The following is a 23324-nucleotide window of genomic DNA, read 5'->3' on the forward strand; positions in this document are numbered from 1 at the left end:
ATAAAAACGTAAAATCACAACTGGAAGGGAGACTGGATATAGCCTAGAGATCGTGCTTTGTTATAGCACGTTATTTAGTATTTTATGGAATTCATAGGCCTAGCCCTACACTGAAATGTAACCGACTTGTATTTGGTGATAAGTTGTTGACGGACATTGTATTCTGTTACCTAGCCTTGTAGGCTACTTAGCTATCTAAAGCCATAACAATAACATTAGGGCTATTGTGGTATAGATACTAATATTTTACCATAAAGTAAATTCAGGTGGCTGGACACCTTATTTTTATAAAACAAGTGCCAGCATCTCGTGGAAAGAACCGCATCATCACTTATCTTGTCAACTGTGCTCCTTCGATTCTGACCCCGTTAATGAGCGAATAACACCGATAATTACCCCTTTACATTGGGATTATCTCTGGGTGATCTGACCTGTAGCACCGTCAGGCAGGGAAAATCGATTTGTTCAAGGCGGATTAGAACATCCCACAAGCAGGGGAAATTAGGTTCGCTGTATTTGAATTCTGATGCGATGGACCGGACATTTCGTGTTACTTGGATAGATAACTTGATGATTTTATCTACATTTGTTTAAAGCATGCCCTTTTGTCCAATGCAAGTTTGGATTGCAATTGTTTTACAGTAAACAGTCTTCACGTTTTAAATTAAGGCACATTTGGAAGAAAATAGTCCAAATGCTAAACAAAAACGGTAATGAAAACCATAGTAGGCTATTTGTATTTATTTTGTGACGCTCTTAAATGCCCCCCCCCCCCAAAATAGAATGAAACGTTTTATTCAGCAAAAGCTTACTGTAAATTTGATGGATACATTCATTTGTTCCGATTTAGGTGTGATGAAAGGAATGACTAATTTTTGTGCTTGCCATTTCTAATTCACACTTATTTGGTCGGATTTATTTATTTGTTTGTTGCTTGTTTGTTTATTATTATTAATATTATTACAGCGATGTGTCTAATTACCTTAATTATAATATACCTAAATTATTAGCTAGTCCAAGCGCGTGCAATTCTTGGCAGTCGGAGTTTTTACCCACGTGGTGTCTGTGTTGTACCGCCTGGTTGTCTGGTTTGGTTGCTAGGAGATTGTCCCGGCTGGCGCAAAGAAGTGGGAAATGTCAGATCTTGCAAAAAAGTTTGGCAACAGTGTAGCACTAACTATCTGGTTTTCAGTTTGGTCAGCACATGGAATACAAACATTCGACGTTTTTAGCAACATTCAATTGTCTAAAACGCAGTGACTGCTTACAATTGGAAACTTTTTATATTTTTTTGAGGAGGGGGGAGGTGGTTTGCTACTAATGCTAGGTGAGTTACGCCAACGTATGTTAGTCCTCTTTTCTTTCGGTAATGCTGCAGCACTGGTAGCGTTAACACAGTAGCAAACATTCAAACATTCATACAAGTTAAGATACAACATTTGTAACAAATTGTACAGTGGCAGTTTGTTTCATTAATATATTGTATTTTGTTACAGTTTTGCCCTGAGAATTATCAAAGCATTTGTTGTTAAGTTAATGATAGATTGATTTATTGATTCATTTGTTCATTTGCAGCCACCACCAACAGGCGGCATGCAGAGAGATATGACCCTACTGAGTCACAATGAGCAGAAGAGGAGAAGGGAAGTAGAGGCACTGAAGAGAGACTGCCAGAAAGACATTCTGCAGATGAAGAAGCTGTTTTATGACTCCCACAGGAACCCTAGTACCAAGGCGGTAGCCTCAGGCTCTAAGTCTGCAAGAGAGGTAAAGGACAATAGCACCTGGGGCATGCAGCTACACTTTCTGGCCCTTTCTCTACAGTTTGACTACCTCCAGTTTGACTAAGCCCACAACCACTAAGGCAGGGTCCATTTATCCGTGCAGTTTATGATCCTTGACATAAATAACATAATAAATAACAAATTCATTCATCCATCCAGCTATAATTGACCTTGACCTTGAAATATGTGCTGTTTACACCCCTGTAGGTGAACCCTACAACATCAGATGAACCATGCATCCAAACAAGAGCACTTAAAACCAGTACTTCCCCTCCGCCCCTGCCTCCGCCCCTGCCTCCCCGCTTGTCCACCAGCCCTGTGGAGTTCAATGCGCAGTTGCTCCGCTCCCCACCAGCCTCTGTCACACACAGTGCCGTTCATCCAGAGCTGCTTAGCAGTAGATGTGAGGAGCAGAGCAGGGCCCAGGGGAAACCTCTGAAAGACCTGGCTAACGAGAGGGAGGCCAAAAAGGCTTTAGACTCAGCCACAGGGGTTGTCTGTTCTGGAGGGAAGCCTGAGCCCAGGCCAGTTATTGCTCAGCTAGCAGGGACCACTAGAGTCATACATATGACCCAGAGACCCCTCCCCCCCTCCAAACCCCGGTCAGAGCACCCCTCCACGACGACAACCAGGACGCTCGCACACAAGACCGATAAGTCTGCCAACCAGACAAAAGACTCAGTAAACAAACCGTCTGACAGGACTCATCGTAGGTCACGTAGGGGGCGGGTCCAGAGGTCCGACAGCTCTGAGGATGAGAGCGCAAACAGCTCGGACCTGGGCTCGGACCTGGGCTCGGACCAATCACGGAGTGGCTCCGTGGGTCGGAGACTCGGGAAGAAGAAAAAGAAGAGGAAGGCTCGGGTGACCCGGACCCCCGTGGAGGCCGCCGAGGGGGGAGGCAGCGTCCACAGCGTCCGCTCAGCGGAGGAGCTCCTGCGGGAGGCGCAAGACATTGCTGGGGTCGGCCCTGGGGAAGAGGCGGTGGGGGAAGACCTCCACGGCCAGCAGAGGACCCCAGAGGAGATGGTGGAAGTTGCCAAGATGTTGGTCAGGGAGCGAGGGAGGACGGTGGATGAGATTATTGCCTCGCTGCAGAGCGGGGCGAATGACACACCGTCGGCCTCCGATCAGATGATCAAGGAGCTCATGGAGAAGGTGCTGGGAGGCAGCTACGAGGTGAGCTACAAACTCCCAGAATACTTACCTGCTCACGCAGTTAACTGGAAGGAAATGATAAGCAATTGATTCCTTTATTGATTTTCGGTGGTTAATAGTACATTTGTACTAGCCACCAGCAGAATTCTGATTAAACAATCACTAGAATAAAACACACACTGAAGCAATTAAATAGGTTTGTTGAATGCATTATCAATGTACTGTTATGCATAGGCTACACATGACCTTGAATTGTTGTTTTACATCACGAAGGAGGAGCCAACCAAGTATAAACCTCAACGTGTGAAGGAAAAGAGAATCGAGGGCAGCCGTGTAAAAAAGGTACCCTTGCTGATGGACCAACTCTTCGATCTGAAAGGCACATTGTATTAACAACATCGATTCAGTCATTATTTTATGTCACCTTTTTGAAGAGATGATTTTGTCTGCTGTTTGCAACACCGGGCCCTTCATAGTTCTTTCCTCAAAGATAACCGCACATGTGTGTCCTGTCATACTTCCTCCAGGAGGTCGTCTACACAGAGGTCTACGTTCCTCAGAGGTGGGTGAGGAGGGAGATGAGTCCCACTGAGTCCACCCAGCGACCAGCCTCCTCAGGGATCTACAAGATGGCCGCCCCAGGAACAGAGGATCAGGAGGACATAGTCTCCATGGCCAACACCCTACCACACACGGTAGCCTGCTGGACACGGACCCACTATCCTACCGTGACCCAACAATTCATTAGAGTACTATTTATGTTTATGAACAGTATTGTGTGCATACAGTAAAAAAAATACAGTAAAAAATACACACACACCATCAACTAAAGGTGAACTTGGATACAAATATATGTTCAGGAATAAGTTAGTTAATTGTGGAAGGAGGAATACTCCAAGTGTCTAAATTCAGTCATCTTTCTTTTCTGTTGTAAAGGTGCCATGTGAGGATGTATTGATGGTGAGAGGAGGTGCCATGTCTGGAGCCCAGAGGCCCAGGAGGGTGTCCCTACAGACCCAGACCCTGCAGGATCTCTCTCTGCTGGCTACTTGGAGGCCCAAAACCAGGTACACCTCTGGTAGTGCTTTAGCAAAGGATATGGTTTGAGAGAGTAGAGTTTCACGAGCCTATTATGGAGATCTATAATATCATGCTATAATTTGTAGGATTTGTATTTGTATCACCCACACAAGTAAAATCTCAAAAATACATTTTCAGCTATTTCAAAGTGCGTTGAATATTGAGGTAGGCCTATTACTGATTATGATTATTGAGATAGACTACAGTGGCTGTTTATGAATCCGAAGCGTCCTTGCGAGAACGGTCTTACAAGCCCGCACTGATGGAGAATGAATTGAGATGCAGGTTTTCTTAGCTATTGCGCAATACCCTGTCCTCGTTAGCTAGGTTATAGAGAAGTTGGAGCAAATTTACAAATGAACCATTTCATCAAAAAAATAAACACACAGCGACTACACTGCCCATTTTTCGTCACATTTTTATTCAGATGCTGATTTTCTTGGGCAATGAAAGATGAGTCGTCAAACGAGTTCGCAAGAACACAAGAACTGACAAAAACGTGGATTGATAAATAGCCAATGTCTCAAACATCACAAGGAGGGCTTGTTTAGGTAGAGCTATGAGGACATAACATGGTGCCTGATGACTGTTATTAGTGATGAGTCTCTGTACTCATGTAAGTTTCCAGTGACCTCCTCAACTCAGCCCTTATCTCACCTGCACATCTCTCCCACCTTGGCGTTTACGAGTAGGGTTGGAGTTGCTTGGAGGAGGGGGCACTTTTATGGGGTGTGCGTCAGTCATAAGGCAATAACATAAAGTCCCATTCTTCAGTTAGTCATCTCCACTGACAGGCAGAGAGTAATTATGCTGCTTTTATGACACACACGTTCTTTAACGTACTCTACATGAGTAGTCAGTTGGAGCTCTGCCCGTTCTGCCTGCCTACTTCTGTATCTTTCTCTCTGCCGGCCTGTCTCCTGGGGGGGCCAGTCTGTCTACTTGTCTGTCTGTCACTCTGCCAACCTGTCTGCCTGCCTGCCAACCTGTCTGCCTGCCTGCCTTTCTGTCTCTATCTGTCTTTCTACCTCTTTGCCACTACACCCATTCAGGAATAATGTAGCCACAACAAAAGCCATTTAATTAGTGGGGTGTACTTAGTGTTGTGGGTCATTGAGAGGTTTTTCTTCTTGCATGGATGACAGGCTGAGTGTGGAAAGATTGATAGACCCAGAGCTCTCACCTCTCTCCACTACCCCCCCCCCCCACACACACACACACAGACACAGAGTTAAGAGACCCAGGAAGGTTTGCACACATGCACAGTCATGCACAGGCTCTCCTTTTCCAAGCTATCTGACCTCTGCATGAAAGGAGACCTTGCTGTGCTAGCACACCTTAACTGACCTAGCCTAGCTACCTGACCAGCTGTGCTAGGTGTAGCTGACCTAGCCTAGCTACCTGACCAGATGTGCTAAGTGGAGCTGACCTAGCCTAGCTACCTGACCAGCTGTGCTAAGTGGAGCTGACCTTGCCATGCTACCTGACCAGCCGTGCTGGTAGCTGCTAGCTGTTTTACAGCCAGAGAGAGCCTTCTCCTTCCCAGCAGCCAGGCCTCACAGTGAACATGCTAGGTCCAATGAATGTCCACAGTCAGGTGGGTTGGTAGAGGGATGGTGGAGGAGGGCCTCTCTTTTGGCACAAAGAGGCCACACACAGACCTGGACCACAGGCCTGTGTCTGTCTGCAGTTCAAAGGCTACTGAGGAGTTATGGCAGCGGATGATCTGCACAAATAAACCCCCAGCTCATGTTGGGGAGGCTGCGAGGGAGGGCCTCCCTGCTGGACCAGCTCCCGGGCAGGATCGCGGAACAGCTCCAAAACACTGGGATTGTTGAAACGTTGACATTCTTGAACGTAACAAATCAATTTTTTTTTTTTTTTCTTCACCTCCATCAAAGCAAACATGGGGGTGAGGATCCAATGCCTTGAGAATGTTTTCTGTATATGTGGGCTATGCATTGCTGCTGCCAACTATTGTTCCAGAAATAGAAGTATATCTCAACATAGAGTCTGGCACTAGGAAGTGACACATGTTCTGTTGGTCCACTCCCCCCTCAGGGAAGGGGCCAGCAGCTGCTTGAGACAGCACTGGGTTGAGAGCATGTCTTCATACTGTTATTGAATGACGCAATTCAACACTCACAGAGGGTTTAATTGGGTGTCATATTTTCACTGTAGAAACACTGAAGAGTTGTAAATACTTTTTATTATCAAAAATCTCCCATATTTGGAAATGTATGGCCTCAGCTCATCAAAACTTATGGTCATCATAACATATGGCAGTGACAGTAATGTGACATCATATTTTCCTCCCTTTACGACCTCCCTCTCCCCCTCCAACAAGCTGTTCAGAGTACAAGACGATCCATCACCTGTGTGCGACCCCAGCTAGCCACACCCTCCGACCGGAGCTGTGCCTCGCCTCCCGTGTGTGTCACACCCCCGGCATGCTCGCAGCACCACCTCTCTTCTGCCAGCAGAGGGCAGCACTGAACCTCATTGCCGCTCATCCCAAATGTCACAGGTGAGAGGAGACCTATTGAAATATCCTTTTATGATTGACTGTGTGCGTTGGAGTGGAGTTGTGCGAATTAGCTTTGAATCCAAAATCCAAATTAGACAAATGATGTCTCGAGCATCAACACAACGTAGAGTGGGAAAAAAAAGAAAAGAAAAAAAAGGTTAATTTAAATGTAACAAACCAATCGAACCCTTGATGTAATCATTCATTCCCATTGGCTGTACCAGGATATTGACAGAAGGCGAACCCTGTGAGGGGTTACCAGAGGAGGTACCAGACAGTGTGGTCCACCTGTCCCCCGCCACCTCTGACAGCCTGGCAGACTGGCAGAGGATAGCAGAGCACTATGTGGAGAAACCTCGGATGCTGTTGCAGGGACAGATGGTTAGTCTCCCTTGAAGGGCTTCTGGTTACTTCCTGTCCTTCAAAGTCAGAATATTCATCTTTTCCTTTGCTCGAATATTTGTTTTCACCATTCAACACCTGTTAGATCAGCGATGACATAAAGAAAGATGGAGATTCAGCCGGATGTTGATAATTCTGTCCGTGGCCACTAGATGGCACCACATACATGTGCAACTCGTTATCACTAAGCAGGTCTCTTGAGAGGTTGTCTGTTCTAGTTACTGAGCACGCCCCCCCTTCCCCCCAGAGCCCCCTTTGTTCCAACGAGCTGAAGATGTTCTGGAACCCAGCCCCCCCCAAGTTCAGCTGCTCCCCTGCCTTCATTGAGCGCAAACTCTTCCCCGAATACCAGGTACTGCACACCACACACACACACACAGACACACTGTATGCAGTACCAGATATACAACATGCAACAGACATGCATGCTAAATATCAGATACTGCACACCACACACACACACACACAATGTATACAGCAGCATTTACAACATACAACAAACATGCACACTAAATACCACACATGTATATCACACCTGTAGTATACATACTAAAGCTGAGCACCAAGGCAGACCAGCTCTGTACCACAGAAGAGGTAAGGCAGACAGTGTGTGTGTGCACCGGTACAGCTTAGTTGGGTCTCTTCAGCAGGTTCAGCTAAATCCCAGGTAAGATCCACTGCTGAGCATGGGCGTGTGTTTGCAGATGGGCTTGTTCGCTAGAGACAGGAACAGACATGGCACCGGTGAGCTTGTTCTGACTGCAGTGAGCCACTACTCTAAGGAATGCAGGTAGACACAGTATCAGGGACATTGTCTGTGTGCATGGAGAGAGAGGTACAGAGAGGAGAGACTGTGGCAAGGCATGTAGCATGTACGGAGACAGGCCCATTAGTATTGTATATTACTGTGTGCATTGAATGTCATTTTTTAATGTATCCTTTCATTTGGGACTACTCTATATGCCTCTGCCGATGGCCTCTCAGGGACAAAGTGAATTGAATATAGGTCCAGGCAGCCTGTAGCCAGGTGTAGCTCAGTGTCTGTTGTGTGTGCAAAGCGACGCACATAGGTGCAGGCAGACTAGAGATAGACCTAGCCTCAGAGATGTTCTCCATCTGCTCAAGCCAGACCTTCAGACAGGCCCTCTGAGCAGCCACAGCAGCACCATGCCTATAAATACATACCTCCTCACTTGGACAGTCGTTCCAATCATTAAATAACCCAGAATCCTTCCATTAATGTTGTGTATAAGACTCTTGACCTCAGCCACTCTGCCTCACTTTGTTGCTTGGTTCCCATGGTTTCTGTCACCCAGGCAACCAGGCATGATCTTTCGAGTGAGGAGTTGTTTGATGACCTGCCGGACCGGGTGGAATCTGGCTTGGATGTCACCGGAACGGAGATAAACTTCTCCATGGTCAGTCATGCAACCTCTGACCTCTGTAATGTCCTGGTTTAATCTCTGCTTACCATTACTTTAAGAATCATTTGATGGGAGTTACAAAAATGTTGAATCTCAGTGTTCAACCCAGAGGATTTGCCAGGCTGTGTTCAGTGAGGTGTTCCAAAAATCAGATAGCGGACACCATAACCATCTTGTCTGAACCTTGAATACGCCTCCTCAGGAGAATGTGCTGTCGAGGAAGTTCCAGTCTGTCGTGGATCTCCAGACCCTGCAGCCGTCATGTGACCTGTCCTCCATCAAACAGGTCAGACACACGGACGGCTGAAACATACTGGTGCTAGTCTGCATTAGGAGATGAATTATGGCCTGCTGAAAGAGTAGTCCTTTTAGTCAGGTTAGGGTTACATAAAAAAAATGGATATCCTGTGTTATGGGCAGCTCTGACTCTAGCTTTAATGTCTTATCTGAAGCAGAGCCATACATAAATGGGAATGTTTTTTCCCAAATATATACTGTAACTACTATGTACTGTATATCATATCCATTCCGTAAACGGTTCAATATTTGGTTAAGCGGCCCCTCTCGGCCCCCAACCCCCCCCTGGACCCCGAGGCCTCCCTCAAGGTGTCCTGTGACTACGCCACCATCACCAAGGAGCTCCAGCTGGTCAGCCAGCAGCTCTCCTCCCCCGCCCGTGCTGCCGAGGCCCCCCCCTCCCAGCAGGACTCCCCCCCAAACCCCACCGCCCTCGCCGGAGAGGAGCCGTCCCCGGGGGGCAGCCCAGGCCCGTTCCCCCCACAGCAGCAGCGCCGAGATGAGGCTCGGGGGGTGGGGCCGGGGGGTAGCCGGAGGCGCGCCTCCGTGTTCTACGGCAGGAGGAGGACGAGGGGGGGGAAGAAGCTGAGCCCTGCCAAGCTGGCCGACATTTTTGAGACACTTAAGAAGCCCCCACGCATACTTACCAGGTACGACATGCCCATTATCCTCAGGTGGCTTCATGTACTGACAACTCTCGCTATCTGGGCCAGGCTCTTGTAACAGCAGGACGGTTACTTATAATCTCTGTCTTCCTTCCTTGTCTTCCCAGGAGTGAATCCATGCTCCAGTTATCATCCAAACCCCTCCCCAAACCCCATGGGCAGGTCCCCCTCCCGGCTCCCCTGTCCCGCTGGCCCAGTGTGCCCCTGGTTCTGGACTTCCAGAGCTTCACGGAGGAAAGGGGGGGCATCCCGGAGGAGTGGCCCACCCGGGAGTGGGTGAGGGACATCTGGGAAGTCTGGTTTGATGAGGTTTTCCCCCCCCTGGACGAAAGCAACAGCACTGATTGCAGGGAGGAGGGCCCGATCGAGACCCTCAGGTAGAGGGCGAAAAAGGGCAAAATACTGTGATAAATGCATAAAATATGTGATGAGATTAGCAGTTTTAGGAATCCATCTTTAACTATTTCTGTTCTCTACCCTCCTCTACCTTCCTCGCCTCCAAAAGACCTGGGGACAAGGAGCGGACTCCAGATGAGATCAAGACCCTGGATGACGTGGACCTGTCCCTGAGCCTGGAGCCAGAGCTGACCCCTGCCCACCTGGAGGCCGAGGTGGCTCGTCTGAGCCACACCCTGGCCCAGCAGACAGACAAGCCCAGCCCCTTCCACCTCTGTCGGCGTGGGGCCTTGCACAGGAAGCTGGGCCGCCTCAACCTGGCCCTCGAGGACCTCAACGCTGTAGGTGTTAGTGCCTGGAACCCCAAACCACACTACCACCTGTCCTTCCTCCTTCATTTTCACAGGATTGAACAATTTCAAAAGGGTTAGGGACAATATCTGACCGGAAAAATCACATATTCTATAAGGAAAGAAAGTTGGACCGTCGTGTACTGTGATCCAGCTGGGGGAGTTGTAATCAGAGTTTGTCGCCTCCCTCCTCCAGGCCATCTCCCTGGAGCCCCGTCTGCTGAACGCCTACTGGCACAGACACAGCATCCACCTGCTCAGGAACCAGCCCTCCAGCGCCCTGGAAGACCTCAATGTCATCATCAAGCACAACGGGAAGCACGCAGGTAGGACCTTCATCATCTAGCACAACAGGAAGCACGCAGGTAGGAACTTCATCATCAAGCACAGAACTAAAAAGCACACATCTAGCCCAAGCTAGTGTGTATTACAGTACTGCACAACCATATTGATATGAATTAAAGATTCACACAACACTTTTAGGGTAATTCCTCGTTCCAGCAGCGACAGGAATTTAAGAGAGGCTTTCCAACTCGTGACCTACATTTGAATATTTTCATTTCAGTCTTGTTCTTGCCTGGCTGCTAGAGCACTCCATTTCATGAACATCAAGGCAGCACTCAGAAAGCACCAGACACTGTCACAGAATGCATCCTGATATCTGACATGATTACTGTACAGTTTGTTCCTCCGTGCATCATGTCGGGTCTAATAGCATCAGAGCAGTTGAGACTGCAGACTGGAGAAGACAGATAGATGAAGATTTACTGATTTGAAAAAGGCCTCGGTTAGATGAGCAGCTGTTAGCTCCAGGTCCAGAGAAGGAAAGTGCTTGTCATGCATTTTCTGGAATAACCTAAATGGTTTGGGAAAGTTTCTGCATCTATCAAACGTCTCACTCTGATTTTCCATTGAAACTTTGACCTGATTCAGATTCTGTTCCCTTGTGTGTCCAAGATGCTTTGAAGTCCAAGGCAGAGATCTACCGGCTCAGAGGGGAGAACCTCTTGGCGATCATCAACTACACACAAGCTATCAAGTGTAAACCGGAAGATGATGAGAACTACTTCAAAAGGGCTCAGATGTATGAGAAGAGGAAGGAAATCCTTCTGGCCATGGAGGACTATGCTAAAGTGATCATGACACCTCACAGATGTGCACACATACCTACTCACTCACTCACTCACTCACTTTCTCATCCACACACACACCCACCCACTCATTCACCCTCTCTCCTTCTCTCTCCCTGTCTCTCTCCCTGTCTCTCTCCTGTAGACATCCACCATCAACCCTAAGCGCACTGATGCCCTGATGATCCACGGTCTGCACTACTTCCACAGCAACAACTGGATGGTGGCTCTGAACGACTTCACCCAGGTTTTGCAACAGGACCCGGGCCACTCCGAGGCCAGGTCTGTGAAGTTGGGTGTGCTTGTGGATGCATGTGTGTATAAATCTGTGCATATGATTCCTTAAACAAGATTAAAGCTTTGTATAACTATCTTTAAGCAAGACTGCTCATCGTCAGTACCTCGGGGTGCCCTATAACCTTTACATTTAGCAGACGCTCTTATCCAGAGCGACTTACAGTAAGTACAGGGACATTCCCCCCAAGGCAAGTAGGGCGAAGTGCCTTGCCCAAGTCAATTGGCACAGTGGGGAATCGATCCGGCAACCTTCTGATTACTAGCCCGACCCCCTCACCGCTCAGCCATCTGACTACCTTTGTGACAACAGGACCATAATCCTCATCGAACCTCTTACAGCCCTCGTAGAGTGTGTCTGTATCATCTCTGTTCCAATGAGGCTTCCTATGACCTCCAGGACGTACCGGGCCAGGGTGTACTTCAGGCTGGGCCAGCACCAAGAGGCCATCGAGGACTTCTCCCTGGCCCTCCATCTGGACCCCAACAACTGGGTGGCGTTCTACAACCGGGGTTGTCTGCTCCGCAGGGTCAACCCTGACATGGCTCTGAAGGACCTCAGCACCTCAGGTAGAGCACCACACACACACACATACACGCACACACACACATGCCTTCAAGAGGACAAGCTGACTGACGTTCTGTGTGTAGTTCTGATCAATGATAGGGAGGACAACTTGAAAGCCTTCCTGCACAGGGGCCTGCTCTACACAGAGAGGAAGCAGTGGCAGCAGGCTGTGTCTGACTTTGAAGCTGTGATCAAGCTGGACAGGTACTCAACCAGCAGGCCCCTTGCTGTGTGTGTGTATGTGTGTGGGGGGGGGGGGGGTTGTACAGGGGTACTGTACCACTAGGCCCCTCGCTGAGATTGGCTCAGCCTTGCTCTCTGGTCCAAAGACCAAAGATGCTTTTGAGAGAGAGAGAGAGAGAGAGAGAGAGAGAGAGAGAGAGAGAGGTTGTGTTATTTATGTTATCGATGTTATGGATGATGTTGAGGATGATGTTGTTGTTGTTGCTGCTGCCCGGGCAGGTCAGTGGCCGTGGCCCATGTGAACCTGGGTCTGATCTACATGCTGAAGATGAACCAGAACATGCAGGCTATCAAGATGTTCACCAACGCCCTGCAAGCCAACCCCACCTATATCAGAGGCTACATCTGCCGTGCTCAGGCCTACCACAAGGTAATACCTCCTACTTAGACCTGAACACTGGCCTACCACAAGGTAATACCTCCTACTTAGACCTGAACACTGGCCTACCACAAGGTAATACCTCCTACTTAGACCTGAACACTGGCCTACCACAAGGTAATACCTCCTACTTCGAAGCAGATAGTGACCAACCAGATTCCATCTATTTCCTCCAGGCGAATGACATAAAAAGAGCTCTGAAGGATCTGACTCGAGCCACACACATGAGACCTGACGCCCAACAATTCTACATCATGAGGTACTTACCTTCTGTAAAAATCATCATTTTTAAATGTTTGGGCCAGTTATAATGGGCATCCATGTGTCCTTATCCTCTCTTTCGTCCCTCTTTCCCCTCCCCTCTCCTCTTCCCGCCCTCCCAGGGGTCAGTATCTATGTGACATGGAGCAGTTTGACCTGGCCACGTTCTGTATCCAGTATGCTGCTGAAATGAATAAAGGTACCAGGCAGTCACAGGACAGAACGTTCTCCCTGAACAGAGACAACCTGTCTCCGGGGAGAACCTGTCTGCATTGTTGGGGCTGTAGACATCTCATCTCCACATGACTCCACACACACACACACCAGAGCAGACACCTGGATCACGATGGTTAGCTTCACGATTCAGCTTTCTCTGACCTATTCTGGAAGTCTTACATGCCAGAAACAAATAGTGACAGCATCCTCACTCAGTCTGTCACACAAACCACACACCACACAAACATCCTGTACATCACCCCGCGCCCCACATCCCCTTCTCCCACACACACGCTCTCCTTCAGAGTCAGATGGCTGTGCGGTTAGGGAATTGGGCTAGTAATCCTAAGGTTGCTGGTTTGATTCCCGGCCATGCAAGTGACGTTGTGTCCTTGGGCAAGGCACTTCACCCTACTTGCCTCGGGGGGAATGTCCCTTTACTGTATGTCGCTCAGGATAAGAGCATCTGCTAAATGACTAAATGTAAATGTCCTTCTCCCTCCAGCCCTGGGCTCGTCTGCCCTCCAGCAGGCAGCTGTGCAGTGCTTTCTGGGGAATGACCACAAAGCCATCGCCTGTCTGGAGGAGGCCTCCAGCAACAAGCCGTCCCTGCCCATCCTCCTGCTCCTGGGAAAGACCCAGATGAAGACCCGCGACTTCATGGTGGGTCTGAGCCTGCCATGGTCCTTTGCTTCCTCCTGTCCCTCCTTCATATCTGCTCTGGTTGATTTCATTTCTTATGAGAGGGTTGCACGTCGATACTAATATAATATTCTGCATACTTTCATGTTTTGCACATTGCTGTGTGTGTGTGTGTAAAATACTGCTACAGGATGCAGTAGAGAGCTTCAGGAAGGCGCTGACTCTGCTCAGCCCCATCGAGACCAGCCTGTGTACCATCCCAGAGGCTGCAGAGGTCTTCTACCATATAGGGCTCTGCTACATGTACCAAGGCCTCCTCACACAGGTACATCTGGATATAGATGGATGGATGGAGGGAGGATTATTCTTCAAAGCTGAGCTAAACTGAACATTTATTAAGAAATCTCATGTGCATTAGGCCAGTCATACAGCCAGGCAAAAAGAACGTTTTTTACCTGGCTGAATGGATGAATGAAACTCTCAACAAAATAGTTCAAATTCTAGGTCCCTCTCAGCTTTTCCTAGTCAATCTTACATTGATTTAAAGCCTCTCAGTGAATCCCTTTGAGTGCTTTTCATGAAATGTTTTGATGGCCATCAAAAGAAGCTCTTTAGAATCTCTCCTGAATATGTTTGAGCTTGTTATGCGCTTTGATATTTGTGAGATATGTGCGAGATGTGTCTTTGGCATGTTGTTGTGTAATGTGTGAATTCAGGATGTATGTTTGTGCGTGTATGTGATGTGGGTGTCTGTGATGGGTGTAAGGCACTGGATGCGTTCAGTAATGCAGTGAAGATCAACCAGGACTATGCAGAGGCCTACCACCAGAGGGGGCTGTGTCGCATGAAGCTGCAGCAGTCCAAGAGCGTCCAGGACTTCAACAGAGCCCTCAGCATTAACCCCAACCTCTTCCAGGTCAGTTTAGACTACAGGCCAACCACTGGAATTAAGGGTCAATAATCCAGTCCAGAGTCCTTGTACGTGTCATTGAATGTGAATGGTTGGTCTGTTGAACCATCGTGAATGGTTCTAGGACTGCAGTACTTGGCTCCCCATCCCCTCCTACTCCCCTACACCTCCTACTTCTCCAGCTGTTCCCCTCCTCCTCCTACTCTACTGTCCCTTCCCCCTCCCCTTCCTCATCCCCATCCCCCCCTACTTTACCGCCCATCCACCCCCTCCTGTCCTTTCTCCTCCTCCTCCCCCTCCTCCTGGTATTTAGGAGTCACAGTTACCTGCTGTAAACCATGACTGTGTGACTGTTTTGTCAAATTAACAGGCAGTTAAACCCACGCTACACCACAGAAAAAAAAGACAACATTCTTTGTAATAATTTAATCGTAGTCTATTTCCAATTGTAAATGTCGGCTCTAACAAAGGCCTTCCTTAGAAGGCTTACAGAACAATGAAAGACAGATGCACCTGTATGGTCTGAACGTGTCAGCGGTCTCATTTTATGGGGAAGGAGTGTTTTTTTCTGTTTTGGGGGGGAATTAAAACAGCGTGACACCTTGTTGTGTGTCATGTGACTGCTCTCTGGTGTGATGGCGGTGTGTGTCATGTGACTGCTCTCTGGTGTGATGGCGGTGTGTGTCATGTGACTGCTCTCTGGTGTGATGGCGGTGTGTGTCATGTGACTGCTCTCTGGTGTGATGGCGGTGTGTGTCATGTGACTGCTCTGTGGTGTGATGGCGGTGTGTGTCATGTGACTGCTCTGTGGTGTGATGGCGGTGTGTGTCATGTGACTGCTCTGTGGTGTGATGGCGGTGTGTGTCATGTGTCTGCTCTGTGGTGTGATGGCGGTGTGTGTCATGTGACTGCTCTCTGGTGTGATGGCGGTGTGTGTCATGTGACTGCTCTGTGGTGTGATGGCGGTGTGTGTCATGTGACTGCTCTCTGGTGTGATGGCGGTGTGTGTCATGTGACTGCTCTCTGGTGTGATGGCGGTGTGTGTCATGTGACTGCTCTCTGGTGTGATGGCGGTGTGTGTCATGTGACTGCTCTCTGGTGTGATGGCGGTGTGTGTCATGTGACTGCTCTCTGGTGTGATGGCGGTGTGTGTCATGTGACTGCTCTCTGGTGTGATGGCGGTGTGTGTCATGTGACTGCTCTGTGGTGTGATGGCGGTGTGTGTCATGTGACTGCTCTGTGGTGTGATGGCGGTGTGTGTCATGTGACTGCTCTGTGGTGTGATGGCGGTGTGTGTCATGTGACTGCTCTGTGGTGTGATGGCGGTGTGTGTCATGTGACTGCTCTCTGGTGTGATGGCGATGTGTGTCATGTGACTGCTCTCTGGTGTGATGGCGGTGTGTGTCATGTGACTGCTCTGTGGTGTGATGGCGGTGTGTGTGTGTGTGTGTGTGTGTGCTGCAGGTGTACCTGAGTCGTGCTGCCTTCTACGGAGCCCAGGCACGCTACTCCAAGGCCATCCTGAACTGCAACGAAGCCATCAGGATCCAGCCCAAAAGCATCAGGGCATTTCTATACAGAGGAGCACTCAGGTTCTACCTCAAGGTGAGAGGTGTGTATGTGTGTGTGTGTGTGTATGTGTGTGTGTGTGTGGGGGTGTGTGTGTATGTGTGGGTGTGTGTCATTCTACTGTATTATGTGAATACACTCACAATTCAGTTCTCTTTTTTTAGCACTCTATAATGTATTTTTGATTAAAACAATATCCTCCCTTATTCCTGAAGCCCGTCATTGTCTGTCATAGAGATATAAATAACAGTTCTAAATCAGTCTCCATTGGTACTTATTTCAGAGTAAGGTTATTAGATTGGAGAGAAGCTGCTGTGGGGTGTTTTGACAGGATATGAGATGGTGTGTGGGGGAGTTTTGGAGGAGAGATGCCTCGTGTGGGAGATGGGGAGAGAGAGTTTGTGTAGGGGGGGGGGTGTATCTGTGGGCAAGAGATGGCTGTGTTTCAGGTGGAAGTGTGTATGTGGTTGTGTTTCAAGGTTAAGTGTATGTACAGTGTGTATTTATGGTTGTGTTCTAGGTGTGTTTGTGTGAGTGTGTGTGGTTTATGTGTGTATGTACTGTAGTTGTGTTTAAAGTGTATAAGTGTGTGTGTGTGTTTCAGACATATAAGGGGGCAGTGGAGGATCTTTCCATGGCCATCAGGATAGACAACACCTGCTACTTTGCCCACTACAACAGAGGAGTTTGCTACCAGCAGCTTAAACTCTATCATCTGGTTAGAATTCTCTAACTCTCCTCTTCCTTTTTCTCTCCATCTCGCTCCCTTCTCCATTTATGATTTGGTGCCTCCCTCCCTTTCTCCTCTCGTTTCCGTATGTAGATTAGCCAGCCTCTCTCAATAATTGATTTCAGTCCTTTCTTGCATTTGGTTTTCCATCATGCAGATGTGCTTTGACTTTTAATGCTTGAAATCACAAACACTGACTGTGACACTCTCAAAGACAGAATGCCACTTACACTAACAGACTGTGTTACCTGGCTTGTGTGTGTGTGTGTGTGTGTGTGTATGTGTATCATCCCCAGGCTCTCATAGATTATGGGATAGTCCTGCTGGTCCCTGGAAAGCAGGACATTGATTTAAAAGTCCTGATCAATCGAGCTCTCCTCTATCTGGAACTAGGGGACCATGAAAGTGCTTTACAGGTACCACCTCTCCACCCATCCGTCTATATATCCGTCTCTCCATACCCTGTGCTGATATTGTGTTCTGTGGCACATGTTCTGATTGTGTTGTAGGATTTCAAAGCTGCGTCGCTGAGAAGCCCCAAGGATGCTAACATCTACCATGCTCTGGGAGTTTTTCATCACAGGTCAATATTTCATATAAATATGATTTGTTCTCCTACATAGACAGAACTCAGAAACTGGGTCACTAGCCTGAGGTGTGAGAGGACCACGACTGAGGGACCTGTGATGGGGGAATCTTATTAGCTCTGTTTTCTGATGCGCTGATAACCAGTGCAAAGTATGGGAAATCTCTATGTCGCTCTAAACCCACTCTGCCTCCAGGACAACAAACATCCCTCTTATTGGCTGAGTGTGTGTGACTGTGTGTGTTAGGTCTGCTGTTTGACTTCTGCGTTGTGTTATTGATTTTTGGGGATAAATAAAATCCCCCAAGGAACAGGAACATTAATGACCATTAATGTTATTAATGGTTTCTCTGATTGGGAAAACTATAGCTCCAATCTGTCTGTTCTCATGCTTTCCAACTGGTGGAAACAGGATCTGACACGTAATTGCATGAGGAGGAAGTGGTCACCGTGACACGCTCAGACACCCTCATCTGTCACTTCCAGAACCTGCAATCCCTCCCTGTCTGATTGTGCTCAGGCCAAGACAAACATCCTGAGCAATGTTATCTGCCGTCTGTGAGGGACAAAAACATCTTCATCTAGGTTTTATACAGGCTCTATTCTCTGAAAGAGGACCTCTTGGGCATTTTAATGTCACCCTACCTTGGCGGGCTATGATTGCTGTGGGTAATCATCTCTAATAGGGAGCCATGGAGGCGAAAGAGAGAGGAGAATGAAAGGATGTTTTGAAAGAGAAAGTGGGTGTGTAAATTTGACTAAAATGAGAGTAAGAGTGGTGAAATAGAAAGAAGGGACTGTAGAAAGCAGTGATGCGCACCTCTCAGCTGGGTCATTCAGACACGGTGCTGCTGCACTCCAGACTCTTCTCACCTCTCAGCTGGGTCATTCAGACACGGTGCTGCTGCGCTCCAGACTCTTCTCACCTCTCAGCTGGGTCATTCAGACATGGTGCTGCTGCACTCCAGACTCTTCTCACCTCTCAGCTGGGTCATTCAGACATGGTGCTGCTGCGCTCCAGACTCTTCTCACCTCTCAGCTGGGTCATTCAGACACGGTGCTGCTGCGCTCCAGACTCTTCTCACCTCTCAGCTGGGTCATTCAGACACGGTGCTGCTGCGCTCCAGACTCTTCTCACCTCTCAGCTGGGTCATTCAGACACGGTGCTGCTGCGCTCCAGACTCTTCTCACCTCTCAGCTGGGTCATTCAGACACGGTGCTGCTGCGCTCCAGACTCTTCTCACCTCTCAGCTGGGTCATTCAGACACGGTGCTGCTGCGCTCCAGACTCTTCTCACCTCTCAGCTGGGTCATTCAGACACGGTGCTGCTGCGCTCCAGACTCTTCTCACCTCTCAGCTGGGTCATTCAGACACGGTGCTGCTGCGCTCTAGACTCTTCTCACCTCAGAGCTTTTATAGGGAGCGCAGAAAACTGGAGGAATAGCTCTCTGGCCCAAATACATGAATCCTAGTAAACAGTGTTGTCTTATTGTGTGTGTGTGTGTGTGAATACATGTATCTGTGAGTTTATGTGTGTGTGTGAATACTTGTAGGTGTGAGTGTTTATACATGTGTGTGTGTGTGTGTTCAGACAAGGTCAGCTGCAGGACTCCGTCGAGGCGTTCAGCCATGCCATGCAGCTCAGCCCCTTCTTCCTGGATGCCTACGTGGGGCGGGGCAACGCCTACATGGACTACGGCCACGCCCACGCCATCAAGCAGGCCCAGAGAGACTTCCTGTCAGCCCTGCACCTGGATCCCCTCTGCTCCACTGCACGCATTAACCTGGCATACAACCTGCAGGTGAGCACTGCTCTACACACTGGTGGATGGATGTGGGATTGGCCCTGGGTCATCCTCATGCAGGCATACACAAATTCATATTTAAGGACTTATACCTGTTTTGTAAAATGTCGTGTTATGACAAATTCTCTGGGGTTTTATAACAAGTAAATAATAAAGGAAGCAACCTCACAGCCAAACAGGATGTCTGGACAGTTGAGCAGAATGGATAAATGGAAGGGATTTATTCAACGGTCACAGTTGGTTTACAAACCTTTAATTAGCTTTCTGCCTATCCTACACTATAGCAGTGGTCTTTAAAAACTCCTTTATCAGTAGATTGCTCAGACCTAGCAGCTACAGGAGAGACGTATTCCAAAAGACCGGTATCAGACTTGTTGATCAAGCTCTTCAGAGTGAAGAGGGCCTCGCAGCTGAGTGCCCCGCACTTGTCCCTGTGTCGCCGCTCCCTCTCTCCAAACCACTGTCTAACTGGAATACATTAGTTTTAATTGGTGGTGGTGACTTGTGGCAGAGTGGGGAGGAGCAGAACCATGCATGTCTGTCTCGCTGTGTTGTTGATAACAAGGTGTACAGGGGAGAAGGAAGAGCACATTGAGAGAAAGCAAGGTCGGGGGGTTCGTAAAGGCCCAATAACAACATTGATTAGGTGGTGTTATTTTGTTGTGTCTAGTCCAAGACTGAGTACCATGTGAACTTGTACTTGACAGCCTGTTCCTAAGATGTGGAGTTGCCACAAGCAGAGAGGAGAGAAAGCCTTCTGTTGTACGAGTGTGTGTGTGTTTATGTGTGCGTGTGTGCATGAGTGTGTGTGTGTGTGTGTGTGTGTGTTCATGTGTGTGTAACTACCCATCTGCTGCCTCCAGGTTCTCGGATTTTTCCAGAGAGCGTGGAACCAGTTCACCGTGGCGGTGGAGATCAACCCCAGGAGCTGGATAGCTCTGGAGGGCCGCGCGGTGGTGAGCCTGCAGATGGGAAGCACCTACGCTGCCTTCCAAGACATCAACTCCGCCCTGAAGGTACCTGAGCTGAGGGAAGCTGCTTCCACCCTCTTTTAAACTTTTTGGTTCAAGGTGGGGAAGTATGTTGTTGTGTTTTAGAGATTGGTCTTATCGGTCTTCTTGAAGGAGTCCCTTTGGACCTGTCTCCACGCAGCCCCAGCCCCAGTATGCTGGCCTCACCCATCCTCCCTGTTACTCCCCTGGAAGCCCATACTGACTAAAGCCTCACATCTTCCTCACACATGGTAGCTGGGAGCCACTTCAGTAGAACTCTGTTTAGGCTTGGACTCCCAGTGCACTGGTGGTTCCAACAGAACGTTGAAGGACTTTCTTTCTCTGAAGTTTTCTATTTTAGAACCTCCTTGTGTCTCTGTAGTATAACCCACTGTCAGACCAGCTGCTGACCAACCGCGGGGTGATAAACCAGTATATGGGGGACGTAGTGGGCGCCATGAGAGATTACCAGAAGGCCATCTCAGTCAACCCCGCCTACGCCTTGGCACACTTCAACGCTGCCAACCTCTACTTCCACAACAGCCGCTTTGAACAGGTAGAGGGTTGGGCACACATGTGAGGGTGGGAAGGTGGGGAGTGAGGGTGGATGGGGGGTGAGGGTGGGAAGGTGGGGAGTGAGGGTGGATGGGGGGTGAGGGTGGGGTGGGGAGTGAGGGTGGGTGGATGGGTGGGTGGGGGGTGAGGGTGGGGGGGTCACAAGCTTCTCTATAAGTCTTTTTAGTCAGAAAGCTCCAGGTGCCTCAAGTCTAGAACTCTAAAGGCCTACTGTTTATAAGGCATCACTGAGGCCTAGGAGTTTAGCTTAGACGGCATTAGCCCTGACAGAGAGTCCTGGCGGCATTGATCCACCTCCCAGACACTACATGGGCTCGTACGTGTTGCAGGCCTGCGAGTACTACAGCCACGCGTTTGAGCTGGATCCAGAGGATGAGTCAGCGCTTCTGAACCGGGCCATCACCAGAGCGCTGCTGCGGAAGGTTCCGGAGGCCCTACAGGACTTCTCCCTGGCCCTGAAGCTCAACCCCGACTCAGCTCACGTCTTCTTCAACCGAGCCAACCTCTACTGCTCTATGCGGAAGTACACCCTCGCAGAGAGAGACTTCACCCAAGGTATGCAGGCATGTCAGCCTGGTGGCTTTCTACACTTACATTCTCTGAAGTGTGTTTCAAAGTGGAGAGAGAGGGGGGGGGGGGCACACTAGTATTCTTGGTACTGTCTGTCTCTCTATCACAATTCATTTCAAACCGCAGTTAGATAATAGAGGATAACTTGAAAGATACTGTGAACGTAGGTTGAAATTGGTGTGTTGGACCTTCTGTCTTTGTAATTCCATGTCTTTGTATTTCGTTCTGTTCAGTTGGGTTCTATTGTAGGAGGTGACAGGTCCCTCTTAGCTAGCTCTCTGGTTTGAGGGAAACTGGCTATAGAAGGGATCTGTCATTTACAAGTGTGTGTCGCAATAACCAGCAAACACTAGAATGCCAACACCACTGTAACACAAAGACCAGACAAACAGATACATACACACACGCTCACACACACACTACTCAGTCATGGTAAACTGGAAGAGGGAGCTGGGGTTTCCATGGAGACAATAAAACAAACATTGTAATATCCCCACTCTTGAGTATAATTATCCAATACCTCTCCTAAGTAGACCAGCTATTAACAAATAGCGTGTTGTGTTATGCACCAAAATCTTATGTTGCTCTATAATTCTTGCTTATCCTCTGAACTCCAATGGGCTGACATGATCTATAATATAAAAAGTACTCTGAAGAAACAAAGAGACAATTAAAGTGATAATTAACCAAACTCTAACTGGCTGTAATGCACTGCATTGTGTAGGACATAATTCTATGTTCAATATTTAGTTTCTATCGGAGCTACTGTGTGTGTTTAATTAGCTTTGTGTCGCACCCCCGCTATCTTTGAACCATATAAGTGTTTTAGTATCTATGCGGTTTAGTTGTTTGAGAGTTCCCCTACTAGCTTTCATATTTGTTCTCTATGTTCTACAATATTCTCAGAGATCTGGAGTGTTGTGTGTGTTCTAAAGTGTTCTGGAGTGTTCTCAGAGATCTGAAGTGTGTGTGTTCTAGAGTGTTCTCAGAGTTCTGAAGTGTGTGTGTTCTAGAGTGTTCTCAGAGTTCTGAAGTGTGTGTTCTGCTCCTGGTGTAGTGCTCCATCTGCAGCCCAGCGATGCGTTGGTCTACAAGCTGCGTGCTGATGTCAGAGGTCACCTGGGCTGGACCCAGCAGGCTGTGGAGGACTACAGGACAGCCTTGGAGCTGCAGGAGGGCGTGGACGGGTGATAGGACGAAACCCACACACACTCACACATGCTCTCACGCACACATTCACACACTCTCACACACACTCGCGCATGCACGTGCAGACAGCCTATTTTTAGGAGGCTCCACATCAAATGGCTGATGACAGTACAGATCAAACTGCGATCAATCTGAAAATGCGTAACACAAAACATTATTTGACACACAGCATATTCTCTGTCTGATATTCTTCTAATTGTAATACAAGTCCTTGGAGAAAGTACATGGTGTGAGTGTTGTGTGTGTAATCCCTCTTTATTATGTTGTGGCAGCTCCTTGAGAAAACACACACCACTGAGCTGATAAAATGCTTCAGTAATAGCTGCTTGCCAGACGGTGTGTGAGTCTGTGTAAATCTGGCCTTTTGAGGCTGTAGCCTGCAGAGACTGAGTCACACAGAGCTCTATGTTTCAGCAGGCAGACACACTCACCAACTGTATTTAGGTGTTTTCGACTCTCACATCATGAGTGAGCTGCTGACTCAGATACCATGAAACAGCTCAGACGACCAGGAGAGAGACTGAGGTGTGAAGAGAGGAGGGCTGGGTGAGAGGGGAGGAG

At 48.5% G+C, this 23324-nt stretch overlaps 1 protein-coding gene across 1 annotated transcript; it reads left to right on the forward strand.

Annotated features, from left to right (window-relative positions):
* Nucleotides 1-1106: 1106 nt before the first annotated feature.
* On the forward strand, nt 1107-23288 carry ttc6 (tetratricopeptide repeat domain 6). The gene is made up of 34 exons (XM_084678651.1): nt 1107-1327; nt 1576-1767; nt 1992-2963; nt 3216-3284; nt 3470-3637; nt 3879-4009; nt 6370-6549; nt 6774-6930; nt 7199-7303; nt 8268-8369; nt 8578-8661; nt 8931-9322; nt 9445-9714; nt 9843-10074; nt 10280-10409; nt 11041-11216; nt 11359-11495; nt 11908-12077; nt 12159-12279; nt 12538-12688; nt 12874-12956; nt 13081-13157; nt 13680-13837; nt 14007-14141; nt 14583-14732; nt 16191-16331; nt 16900-17013; nt 17322-17441; nt 17535-17608; nt 19203-19413; nt 20280-20432; nt 20791-20964; nt 21314-21539; nt 22612-23288. Exons 2-34 carry the CDS (start codon nt 1594-1596, stop codon nt 22743-22745), a joined length of 5871 nt encoding a protein of 1956 aa, XP_084534777.1. The 5' UTR covers nt 1107-1327; nt 1576-1593; the 3' UTR covers nt 22746-23288.
* The last annotated feature ends 36 nt before the right edge of the window (nt 23289-23324 follow it).

The sequence above is a fragment of the Hypomesus nipponensis genome, chromosome 3 (assembly GCF_054491055.1).
Source record: "Hypomesus nipponensis isolate SF chromosome 3, ASM5449105v1, whole genome shotgun sequence".
NCBI classification, from domain to species: domain Eukaryota; kingdom Metazoa; phylum Chordata; class Actinopteri; order Osmeriformes; family Osmeridae; genus Hypomesus; species Hypomesus nipponensis.

Coding starts and splice junctions, on each gene's coding strand:
- ttc6 (XM_084678651.1), top strand. CDS start 1,594: ATGCAGAGAGATATGACCCTACTGAGTCACAATGAGCAGAAGAGGAGA. Junction 10,410..11,040: donor GCACAACGGGAAGCACGCAG/GTAGGACCTTCA, acceptor TGTGTGTCCAAG/ATGCTTTGAAGTCCAAGGCA. Junction 11,217..11,358: donor CCATGGAGGACTATGCTAAA/GTGATCATGACA, acceptor TCTCTCCTGTAG/ACATCCACCATCAACCCTAA.